Source organism: Myotis daubentonii, chromosome 11 (assembly GCF_963259705.1).
Source record: "Myotis daubentonii chromosome 11, mMyoDau2.1, whole genome shotgun sequence".
Taxonomy (NCBI): Eukaryota; Metazoa; Chordata; class Mammalia; order Chiroptera; family Vespertilionidae; genus Myotis; species Myotis daubentonii.
Window position 1 is genome coordinate 36,930,262 of NC_081850.1, and position 12,878 is coordinate 36,943,139.

A 12,878-nucleotide genomic window follows, 5' to 3' on the forward strand; every position below is an offset into this window, starting at 1 on the left:
CCCTAACTGCTCACCTGCCTGCCTGATCACCCCTAACTGCGTCTGCCTTGGCCCTGCCGCCACGGCTTCATCTGGAAGGGCATCCGGAAGGTTGTTTGGCTGTCTGGTCTAATTAGCATATTATGCTTTTATTATTATAGATGAAAGAAGAATAAGCCATGAGGGTGAGATCCACATGATGGATGAATGGCCTTAGGAGAAGAAATGCCAGAGAGCTTTCTCCCTCTTCCTGTCTCCACCATGTGAGGATGCAGGGAGAAGGTGGCCATTTATAAGACGGCAAGAGGGTCCCCACCAGGTACTGAATCTGCCAACACCAGCCTCCCAGCCTCCAGCACTGTGAGAAATCAATGGCTATTGTTCAAGTCACTTGATCTATGGCATTTTGTTAGACCAGCCGGAGCTGACCAAGACAGAAATATAAGAAGAAAATTTAAACACAGATTGGCAGTGTCTAAAAGGGTTTTGGTGCTTTGGGGAGCAGAAGGGGCGGAAACAGAATGTTGTATCTCTCCATCTTGGGTCCTGAAACCCTGAGGTGGTTTTTTCTTATCGTAGGAAAAGGTAGGAGGGGATTGAAGTCCCAACTTGGCAGCCATCTGAAGAGCTGCCCAACGGGCTGCCGCAGTGGGCCTGCCAGCTTCTTTATGGCTGAGTCAGGAAGGCCAGGACCCGCTGCGGTGCGCCTGGCCTGCGTACATTCCCGCTATTAGCAGTCAGTGCTGGAAGGTGCACTTACGTTCACCCTGCCTATCTGGGCTTATCGACCTGCAGCCCAAGGCTGCGGAGAAGCTGGGGCTCACTCGAGGGAAAACCTGAGTGCTGTTCACGCCCCCAGACATTTTCCACTCCCGCTCACCTCTGCTGCCGGAAAGCAGAGCGGGGGAGAAATAACAAGATCCAAACCACTGGACAAAATCGTTACTCTATTCATTAAAAAGCTGTCTCGCGCAGATTGGACCTGAGAAGCAATAAAGCGATGAGGGGAAAGGAAGGCTCCACACCCACCACTAGTATTGAGGTTGCAACTGACAGATCATAACATTTACCAATTGTAAACGCACATGTTGATGAGTTTTACTGAATTGGGTGAGTTTTACTGGAGATTCTGATTCAGTAGGTCTGGCTGGTGCCTGAGAATTTGCCTTTGCAGCAAGTTCTCAGGTGCTGCTGACACTGCTGGCCTGGGGACCACACTTTGGGAACCTCTGCTCTACTGAACTCCTGGCCATTTCCCTTCTTACCGCATGATGAATTCCTTAAAGCATAATCTCAACTTGTTGTGATGTCGATAGAGTTTTGGGTCAGCTGGAATTTCGGCCAAAAACACTTGGGCTACTTCCAGTGGTCCCTGAAGGAGAAAGCAGGAAAATAATACTCACATTGGAAATAAAGCGACATTACTTGGAAGAAAATCTGGGCACGATTTCTTAATTTGAACATTTAATTTTGTAGTTGGTTTGATCAAAACAAATAAAAATATAAAGGGAGGTCTTAAACTCTTCAGGGATCTTTGATTCTCAAGGAGGAGTCTGGAGTTTTCAGAGAATTCTCAGAAGCATAAACGTATTTTCTTAATCAAATGCTACTAATAATAGGTTTCCTTGAATATATAAAGATAATGATGCTACATCGAAGGGTATGTGCTTTGAGTTGCTTTTATAAAAATGGGGATTGTCTTGCTCCTTCCATTCAGATTCATTTGCTCAGTTGCCCTAGAGGGGAATGTAGAGCACATATGTAGTTCACGGTTGTGGGCTGATACAGTCTTCTATTTTCATCAAAGGATTGGGACTTACAAAAGCAAAAGCTTCCTAATGTTTTCTGATCTTGGAAATATAATAGTCATTTCTCCTCTCTGCTATTTTTGTTCCCTTGACGTTATGTGGACACAGAATTTTGTAGGGGAGTCCAATTGTGCTGAGTGAGGAAAGAGTCACAGTGCTCAAGAGTTTCTGAGTGTGGAGGTGTGGACAAGAGCGGATTTAGATCCGAAATTAAAGTGGTCCATTGGACAGAGTACTAAGCTGGCATCTTCCTCTATCTGAGACTGGGTTAATTAATCCATGCTGAATTTGGGAGTCAGGATTCTAACGGGTCTGAGAAGATCCAGTCTGACCTAAAGTGGCCCAAGAAACCTGGTCCCAGGTCACTCCTGGTTAGCAAGGCTCCTGGCATGCTGGCTTCATCTGATGACTGACCCAGAAGTTGCATGTTCCAGACCCTTTCCTCATTCTCCTATAGGTTTCTTAGATTAGCCTCAAGCCCTGCAACAACTCTGGCTAAACTGGTCATGACTAAGCATTCTTCAATAGGACCCCAGGTCTCAATCATATTGCTGAGTCTGGTCCCAAGTCAGAAAGTGCTACTCCTTAGATAAGTGTTTCTCAACCTGTGGGTCGCGACCCCTTTGGGGGTCGAACGACCCTTTCACAGGGGTCACCTAAGACCATCGGAAAACACATATATAATTACATATTGTTTTTGTGATTAATCACTATGCTTAAATTATGTTCAATTTGTAACAATGAAATTGGGGGTCACCACAACATGAGGAACTGTATTAAAGGGTCGTGGCATTAGGAAGGTGAGACCCACTGCTCTAGGCCTTAGATGGTCCACTCAATCTCCAGGATTTCTTTTCTACCTTGGGTTGTTGCATAAGCAGAAGAGGTCACTCAAAGTGTTCTGAACCTCACAAGTCTACAGCCCAAATTGAGGAACATTATTTGTGTGCTGATCAGACTCCCCATGAACCTCAAGGAAGGAAGGTGCAAACATATGAAAATCAAAATAATAAGAACCAGAGGAACTGCCACTAGCTCGTTTTGCTGACCTGATTCACGGTAGCTCCGACGGAGCCCTGCAGCACCATCTGAAGCATCTTGGCGTCAGGGGGCTCTTGGTGAATGGCAACTGCCAGCTGCAGGGTCTTCTTCTTCATATCTTCAATGGCAACTTCGATTGGTGTCAAAACAAACTGAACGTAAGACAGAAATGTAGGAAAGTCACTTTCAGATCTTATAAGCCATGGAAAACCTGGAGCTATGACTGAGGGCACCTGGATTTGAAGAGAAACTAAGAGACTTTCAGAGTAATTTAAAATAATCTGAAAAAAAATAAAATAAAAAATAAAATAATCTGGAAAGGTTAAGAGGAAGGAAGGGCCTAACATTTTTTGAGTGATTATTATGTTCCAAGAACTTTGCATACGCTTATTATTTACTCCTTTAAACAACCTCCTTCTTTTCTCCATTTTATAGTCCAAGAGGGAGTTGTAAGGTGAAGACAGTGCCATAAAAATGACACAGGTAGTAAACGAGAAGGCCAGAATCTGATTGTAATAATGTCTACATTTAAAATCCATGCTATTAAAAATAGAGCACTCAAGATTTTCTTTCCCACTATAACGCAAGATTTTGGCATCAGGTGTGCCTTCTCCAACTACCCTGAAGGTGCATTCCTAGGAAACAGAATTCTCTCAAGGGTCAATCTGCTGGCTGCTAAGTTCCGCTGGTTTAAGATATGATCCTTCCTGAATGTTATGAGTGAATTCATGTCCCCCTAAGTTCGTATATCAAAGTCTTAAGCCCTAGTACTTCAGAATGTGGCCTTATTTGAGATAAGGTCTTTACAGAGGTAACCAAGTTAAAGGTGGTCATTAAGAAGGGCCCTAATCCAGTATGACCTAGGTCCCTATAAGAAGAGGACATCTGGACCCAGAGCCATGCATAGAGGGAAGACAATATGGAGACACAGGGAGAAGGTGGCCATCTACAAGTCAAGGAGAGAGGCCTCAAACAGATCCTTCCCTCACAGCCCTCACAAGGAACCAGCCCTGCCAATACTTTGAATTTTGACTTCTGGTGCCGGGGTCCAACCCCAGCGGGTCCAGGGGTCCCCAAAGGTGTGGACGGAGTCGGCGAAGAAGGAATGACACAGGGACTTCTCCAGCCAAGTTCTGGTCTGGATCTCCAGAGAGGTTCTGCTTCGGATCTCCAGCGAGGTTCTGTAGCCATGTTCCCTCGCTAGGTTCTCCAGCCAGGTTCTGTCCAGGCTCTCCAGTCAGGTTCAGTGTCCAGGTTCCAGTCAGGTTCTCCTGCCAATCTCTGTAGTCAGGTTCAGTCCAGGATCCCTTGCCATGTTCTCCCGCTAGGCTCTGTCTCTAGGCTCCGAGGCCAGTCCCTCTCCAGGATCCTCCGGCATGCTCTCTCCAGCGAAGTTCTTCTGTCTCTAGAGAACGTTCTGTGTAGGTTCTGTGCCTAGGCTCTGTCTCTCTTGGTCCTGTCTTCCAAGCCCTGTGTTCTGAGTTCTGTGTTCTGAGTTCTGAGTTCTTCTGTCTCTAGGCTCCGTGTGGGTTCTGTCTTCTTGATTCTGTTCTAAGTTCTGAGTGTTTCTGTCTTGTTACAACTGTATTTATACCAGTTGATTCAATCCTATCAATCTCTATTACAAAGGTTAGGGCGTTTCTTATCTCCATTCCAGGGAGAAAAGATTATGTAGTTTAAGCATGATTGTTCGTAGTTAAAGGGATTAATTACCCGCCTGGCACTTAGTTGAAGGGTTTTATTCCCTCCCTAACTTCAGGGGAAAATCCCTACCTGGGGATTCAACCTTTCTCGGAGAGGTGACTTTGGTTAAAACACAGCGCCAAGAAGGTGAGCAAACATATTAAGAACCGTATGCCATATATGCCAGGTCCCTTGAAACAGCAAGGATGGACCGGCTCCCGGCATTCTGGCCTTCAGAACTAGGAGGCAATAAACACAGCAGATGCCTTCTGTTATTTGAGCCACGCAATGTGGGACTTTGTTAAAACAGCCCTAACAAATAAATATATTGAAGTTTTCAGAGAACAAGAGATGGCCAAGAAAAATTATAAAGGCTCCTCTTGGGACCATGGGTTTATTTTTGTGCTATGCCTTTATGTTCTAGTGTCCCAAAGTCCAAAACAATAAGAAATACAGCAGATGCCTTCGAAACCATCCTCCTCTTAACGGAGTCACTAGTTCAGGCTTTCCTTGTCCTTGTGAAACCCACTATCTGATGTGCTTGCTGAACACCTGAGCATGTGGCCCACTCTCCAGTGAGCTCAGTCACTTCTGCTTTTGCCCGGAGAGGTGTGTAGTCATCACAATTCACCTGTGTTTATTAACCAACTTGATTATGCCTGTTATACTTGTTATTTGAATGACCTAATCTAATAATGCTCAAACTATGGGTGTGGAAAGGGAAAGAGTTGTTTCTATGAAAACCAAGCTGATTGCTTGGGCAAAGCGCTATGAAAAGTAGTTGCTATAAAGATTCCTGCCATATTAGGTGTGCACAAGACAACTATAAAAGGCTAGGGTTAAAAAAAATCATAAAAATCCAGGAGGATTCTGCCGGCAAGGATCTTTAAATTCTCACTCTGCTTTATATAAATAAAAACTGAAAGTTATAGACAGTGCATTATGGGTGGGGTTTACATAAGACAATGCTGAATTGTGATAGCCCAACCCAAAATCACAGAGAAGGTTTGGCCCTGTATAAAATAAATGACAAATAAGTGTACATGGATGTGTTTTAAAGTAAAACTAAAATGTTTAAAGTACGGTTAATTTTGAACGATCTGTGGCCTGAGATACTTTCGTGATCAGTCCCATGGATGAGACGTCTCCCGTATACAGAACCCCAGAAGAGAGAGGGGTCCTTCCTGTCAGTACAGATGAGGAAACTGAATGAAGACAGGGGCTGAGCAATGTCGCAGGAGGAAGCTGGGCCTGGGAGGCAGTGGCCTCCTTATCCACTTTGCATGGAGCCCTTCCTCCAGCTTCACCCCTTGTCCCTGGGGCTGCTTGCCTGCGTTCCTGTCTCTAATAACTAACCACCCGCCGGCGCCTAACTCACCTGTAAGCCTTTACAGATATAAAGACTTAATACAAAGTGTTTAAAATGTAAATATATACAGGTCATACGAATGTATCACTAAAATACACATCTAAAGTATAATTCTGTAAACATTTATATGAAAGATAGAACTTTAAAATAGAAACTACTTAAATATAAAGTAGTGCTATGAAATACGTAGCTGCCTCAATGGAATTCCCTGGCACCACAAGAATGAGAGAACAGCCACTAAAATGGTATTTCCAGTGTGTCCCTTTTTAGATTTCACTCCAGTCTGCCATGAAGGAGGCTTGTGTTGCCCACTCATTCAGTGGCAGCCTCAGTCCAGAGCCCGTCCCCAGCGGGGCCCATTACCTCCTCCTTCTGGATGACGCTGATGCGGGTCTTGATGTAGGGGAAGGCGTGCATGGTGGTCAGCACGGTATTCCGCCGGTACTGCTCGTGCAGCTCTCCCCGCGGCCGCCCCTCCAGGGTGAAGGGGGTGGTGTACATGAACCTCCGCAGGTTGAAATTCTTCTCAAAGTAGGTTACCCTGTCTTTCATCTCATACTCATCAAAGTAAGGCTCCACAAAAGTGATTTGTATGTAGGCCTGAGGGAGAAAAGGCAGGGGAAGGAGGAGATGAGCGATTCTGCAAACAGCCAGCCAGGACGCACTGGAGAGGCATGCTGGAACCAGCGCCGAGGCACCGCCCTCTGAGTTCCCTACGGCCACAGAAGCTGAGTGCATCGGGGAGGCTTCAGCAGTCAGCCAGGCCTCCTCTCCACCCCAGGGAGAGAGAGCACAGCGAGAAGGAGAGGGCAGTGTGTCTCTGTAAAGTCACATCCACAAGCCACCCCTCCTGACTGAGCCAACTGGAACTTGGCATGAGAGTTTGCAAACTGCTAGTCCAAAGAGACAAACGTTTCTTCCCAGAACAACCATGACTGCTGCACATTTGGTAGCATGGCCAAACGAAATGAAATGGACAACACCAAGTGCTGACAAAGATGGGGAGCAGCTGAAACTTTCATACACTGATGGTGGGACTGCAGAACGGTACAGTCACTTTACGAAACAGTTAGATTACACTGACCACAGGACCCAGCAATCCCACTGCACGTGCATCCCCAAGAGAAATGGAAACGTATGTTCAAGTAAACACCTGTACACAAATATCTGCAGCAGCATTATTCAGAATAGACAAAACTAAAAACATCCCAAATGTTCCTCAAGTGGGGAAAGGATAAACAAATGGTGGTACATCCAGGCAATGGGATACTACTCGGCAATACAAAGAATCAAACTACCACACCATGGATGAGTCTCAAGTGCGCTGTGCTAAGTGAAAGAAACCAGACTCAAAAGGCTATCGTGGGATTCCATGGATTTCCTGTAGAATGTCACTGACATGACGTTCTGGAAAAGGAACAATTGCAGAGACAGAATACAGATCAGTGACTGGCAGGGGCTTAAAGCAAAGGGAGGAAATGGCCACAGAGGTGCACAGGGAAATACTTTGGCGTGATGCAACTCTTACGTATCTTGATCATGGTGGTGGTTACATGTGTTTGTCAAAACTCACAAAACACCAAAAGAGCCAATTTTTATTGCATGTACCCCATTAAAACACACACACACACACACACACACACACACACACGCAGAGTGAATGAGGGCACTTAACTAAGAAAGAAGGTCTCTTTAAAAAACTAAAACAATGACAATGACCATAGCGATTACAACACCCGCCCACTGAAATGGATGGGTGAGGTCACTGATCTCAGAGCATAAATCACTATTTAGTGTGATGAAATCTGGTCATAATTCTGGGTTCAGTTTCTTATTTAAACTCTCACAACCTACTCGGGGTATTTTAAAAAAGGGAAGAAGAGCACCTTGTGTCAGAGATGTCACCAGTGACTCTCCAGAGCATGTGCTGTGCACAGATCATTGTGGGCACACGGCCAATTCCCACTTTCAAAGACCTCAAACATTTCTGTCTGAAGCTTAGCTCAGGTCTGACCAGTTAATCTTCAAACCTAGACTAGGGGATGTGTCTAAAATGAGCAAGTCTTCTGAAATATGCAGAAAAACAAACTATTACATTTGGCCCATTCCTCCCTACTTGCATCATCTTCTTAATATCCTGGAGGGCAGTACTGGGAAAAGAGTATGGACTCTTCATCGTGTAGCCCTGCCAGACTGCAGCTGCTCCTCTGTCCCCAACCCTTAATAATTCCTTGACCTTGCATTATTTCCAACAGTTTAGAACAGCCATGGGCAAACTACGGCCCGCGGGCCAGATCCTGCCTGTTTGATATGAATAAAATGATTGAAAAAAAAGACCGTACCCTTTTATGTAATGATGTTTACTTTGAATTTATATGAGTTCACACAAACACTCCATCCATGCTTTTGTTCTGGCCCTCTGGTCTAGTTTAAGAACCCATTGTGGCCCTCGAGTCAAAAAGTTTGCCCACCCCTGGTTTAGAATGTTCTCTCATGAACATATGTCTATGGGCTGGGAAAGAGGCATCCTTCTGTGGTGTAATCTTATATAATAAAAGCCCAATATGCAAATTGACCAAATGGCAGAACGACCAGTGGATCGACCGGTCGTTGTGATGCTGACTGACCACCAGGGGGAAGATGCTTAATGCAGGAACTGCCCCCAGCCCACAGGCCAGCCAAGGTGAGTGCCAGCGGGGGCCCCCCACCAATTGTCCCACCGGTCGCCCCACAGATCGGCCCTGATTGCCGGCCTGGCCTAGGGACCCTACCTGTGCATGAATTTTGTGCACTGGGCCTCTAGTGAAGAATATATCTGATCTTTGCATTTCTAGGCACAGTGTCGGTATAGTACTTTTCAGAGTTTTGTGCCATTCTAATGAATTATCTAATCCGAGGGGTGAACAGGAATGTCCAGGTTTGTAGCCATCTGGATAGAAGTGTGGGTAGCTCAGGGGCCCTACTTGAGGCTGGTGTCTCAAGTGAGAGCAGTCCTATGGAGGACTGAGCCTGTCACTGGTGGTGTGTGATGTGAACTCCTGTGGTGAGTGTCAGAGTGTACTGCAGTCCACCTAGTTAGGGGTGAGACAGGACACACCCTCATATGAGAAGTGAGGAAACTGAACTCCAAGCCCTTTGCATCATTCCCCAATAGCACATTCGCCTGCACTTGCCTGGAAGGACTACCTGCAGCCTGAAAAAGTTATCAGTGAGAAGGTTGCATCATTTTTTTAAATCCTTACCTGAGGACATGTTTATTGATTTTAAAGACAAGAAGAGAGAGAGAAGGGAGGAGGGGGTGAGGGGGAGGAGAAAAGAAGGGAATAAGGGAGGGAAGGAAGGAGGGAAGATAGAGAGGGGGTGAGGGAGGGAGGGAGGGACAGAGACAGAGAAACATCAATGTGAGAGAGAAATATTGATTGGTTGACTTCCATACATGCCCAGACCAGGAATCAAACCTGCAACCCATGTATGTGACCTGACCAGGAATCCAACCTGCAACCTTTTGGTATCCAGGATGATGCTCTAACCAACTGAGCCACCCAGCCAGAACGGGTGCACCTTTTTAACATGTTTTAAATTGAGGGTTCTATTAATAGTATGGTTTTGAGGATGAAGGGCTCTGAGTGTGAGTACTGGTTTCGGCACTTGAGTGACCACGGAGAGTTGCTTAACCACTTAACACCTCAGTTCTCTCACCTGTACAATAGGAATAACTACACCTACTTCAAAGGGCCATCGGAGAATGCAATGATGTATGTAAAGGGCCTAATGCAGTCCCAGGTACAGAGCTGGTGTTTAATGAGCAGTAGCTTTTATTGTGATTCCTACTTTTGAGTGTGGTTTCTTTAAGATCTAAACAAACAGCAGTTGAACCCTAGACAGAAAGACTTGGCTGCACTGAAATGACTTGGGGAGCCCACCAGAGGAGGTCATTTTATGTTCTTGGGGTAGAGCAAAGGGAATCAGAGCCTGGTGGCTATTTTTTGCAAATATCCCCATACCTTGTTAGGATCCAGCTTGGTTTTGTCTACAGGAGCAGAGTCTTTTATCACTTCCACAGATTCTGCACCAAAGCATTGACTATAAAATCCCTAGGTAAGAGAAACCGACAAATTAGAAAGGTTATTTTAATGTAACGCAAGTCTTCATCTCTCAGAAGTAGAATAAGGTTGGAACAAGTGTAAGGGACAACTTGCTTACTGGTCACTGAAAGTCCCTCTGATCTAATGAGGCAAGTTCAGCCTTTCCTGAGACAAAAGTAAAAACATAAGGAAGTGCAGCACTGCAAACCGATACATGCTTCCGTACAGTATGCATGCTTCACCTCAAATGCAACCAGCGCCGTCATATTTCCTGAAGCGGCTCCAGGGGTATGGCACTATTCACTTCTTGCCTGTTGTACCCTAGGAACTTGGAGGTCACTAGCCTTTCCATAATGTGACAAACCACAGCGCACAAGAAGACCAAATATATGCCTCTAGCCCTAAGTTGGGGGAACATTAAGAAGGCCAGTATCCTGGGGTCAATTGCTAGTTCTCCTCGTGAGCTCAATGACTTTGGGTAAGTCACCTAACTACTCTGGGCCATTGCTTCTTTGAGCCACGTGAGGATTAAAGCCCCTTGTCTTAGTTGGCATGAATAGATAGTATGAGAAGAAACTTGGCAACTAAGGTGTTCTAAGTTTTATAGTCATAGTGGAACCTAAATGCAAAGCAATAGCGAGGAGTGAGTCTCTGGTTAATGGCTGTCAGCATTTCAGGGGACCCCCGTTATTCACCCTGAGAGGGTTTTGTTTTGGGGGCACTCCTTGACTTTCCTCCTAAGTTCTTGGTGCTTGGCTGTTTCAATGTCTGCTGCCTTTTTACCCCTCACTGTTCTTTATGCTGTTTCCCTTTTTCTTCAGCCTTTCCTCCAGGAACATGCTGCTCCCTTCTACTACATGCTGGATCATATGTAGTACCAGCAGGTTGAACTTGGGGCTGCCAGCCCATGGGTTGTGATACTGACTCTTATTTTCCTTGGATCAGCAGGAAGACTTCGTTATGCCACAGTCCATGGTGTGGCTACTGTGAGCATCTGTGTGTCAGAAGTGGGATGTGTTGTCCAGTGACACCAAAAGGATGGCCACAGCATTTTCAAAGGGCAATTCAGTCATTTGGCCAGATTACTTTAAAGTCAAGGTAATAATCTTCAATCTGAAAGTCTCATACTGAAATTTGGCAAGGGTTACAAGAAAGTAGATGACTTTGAATTTTGGATAGTCTGGAAAATAAATATTCACCCTATAAATATACAAACATTGACAAGCATACATAGAACCTTAGGAGAAAACTATCCAAATCTTGCTTTACCTCATGAACTCACCTAATACCTTCATATTATAAATGCAATGTGGAAAAATGTATATAGAGATCAAAGATAAACCCATGACTGTCTTTTTTCATAATGACCAACTCTAACTTTTTTGGTAAAGTATACAAGGCCAAGCACACAGAGTCACTTTCCTTACCTCTAGTCTATGAGAGATCTCAGGAAGCTTGGTAATCGCAGGCTCTTTGTAAACAAATTCTTGCTCATCCAAATCCCCAAATTTGGATCCATAGAAACCAACTCGGAAGTAGGTTCCAAACATTCTCTTATGACCCTGATGAGCAAAATAAGAAAACCTCTCCTAAGTTATGTACTTCAAGAGGATTCATTGCATTGCAAAGGATGGGAGCCTTTCATTGTTGTGTTATAAAGCAGTTTGTTCCTATGGAAAGTATAAACAGAAACCATGCCTTAAAATTTTTAATGTTTATGAAATGAATTTTGGAAATAATAACAAAAGAAATCCCATGAAAAATTTCTAGGACTTCTTTTAAGTGAATCTAAAAGATTCTCACATTGTCGGCTTGTGCAGTAATTCGAGCAGCCTTCTTTCATACTCTGAATTGGGGTCAGTGCTCTTGTTTGTTCCCAGCCCTTTTCTGTTTGGAAGGTGAGAACTAGAGTCATGATGTGCTCAAGGTAGATCACTCCCTAGAGAGGAAGGAGGGCTAAGCAATCTCTAGGTCAGGGTCACCTGCTGCCAGGTAACTGTGTTGGCCAGGATCCCCAGCTACCTTGCTAATGATGCTGTCAAAGGCCTTCTGCAGCTTGTCATGAGTGCAGGTCAGCTTCCGGAAGTCTCGATGCGCTTCCAGGATGGGGATGACCAGTTTGTAGACCTCATTCACTGTCTCATACAATCCTCCCTTGGAAAGAGAAGAAAATCAAAGAGAGTTTAATCCTTGGAAACTTAAGAGAAACCAGAGTTCATTATGTACTGGAGAATTTTTTTCTTTGTTTTTCTTAATCCTCATTTGAGGATATTTTTTCCATTGATTTTTAGAGAAAGTAGAAGGGAGGGAGGGGGGAGAGAGAGAGAAACATTGATGTGAGAGAGACACATTGATTGGTTGCCTCCTGCATGTGCCCCTACTGGGACAGGGTTGGAGCCTGCAACTCAGGTACGTGCCCTTGACCCAGAATTGAACCCATGACCCTTTGGTGCGTGGGCCAATGCTCTAACCACTGAGTGACACCTTCCAGTGCTGGAGAATGGGTTTATTATGGGCACCAGGATATTTTACAGAGCAGAAGTGATGTCTGAGTATCTTTGGGATGGCTATATAGCACTCAAACTGAACTAGACACACGCTAAATAGTTTTTTATGCTGATGTTAAGCAAGGAAAGGGGTTTTCACTGAAAAAAAGAAAAAAGAACAGGAGATTTGGAGCAGAAAATAAGAGCAATTTAGGAAGGCAGATTTAGCATACTTAAATGTCATCAGGGGCCCCCTCATGACCAGATGTTCAATGTATGCCTGAAAGGAGTTAGTAGGATTCTAATAGTTTATTTTCTTAAATTTCAGAAAAAATAGGAGTACATTGGACTTTTTTTCTGAATCCTGAAAAAGAAGTCAGGAAAAAAGAAATAAGAATATAGTTAAAACAATAATTAAAACACATAG

General features: G+C 44.6%; 1 protein-coding gene across 5 annotated transcripts in view; it reads right to left on the bottom strand.

The window, feature by feature from the left end:
• DOCK8 (dedicator of cytokinesis 8) overlaps nucleotides 1-12,878 on the bottom strand; it is a 200,254-nt gene that overhangs the window by 7,295 nt on the left and 180,081 nt on the right. For all 5 annotated transcript variants that reach the window (XM_059656823.1, XM_059656825.1, XM_059656822.1 and 2 more), the window contains 6 exons: nucleotides 11,988-12,119; nucleotides 11,393-11,527; nucleotides 9,885-9,974; nucleotides 6,244-6,480; nucleotides 2,837-2,980; nucleotides 1,245-1,351 (listed from right to left, as the gene is read on the bottom strand). In XM_059656823.1, coding sequence (XP_059512806.1) covers nucleotides 1,245-1,351; nucleotides 2,837-2,980; nucleotides 6,244-6,480; nucleotides 9,885-9,974; nucleotides 11,393-11,527; nucleotides 11,988-12,119 — 845 coding nt within the window. The remainder of the gene's footprint in view (nucleotides 1-1,244; nucleotides 1,352-2,836; nucleotides 2,981-6,243; nucleotides 6,481-9,884; nucleotides 9,975-11,392; nucleotides 11,528-11,987; nucleotides 12,120-12,878) is intronic.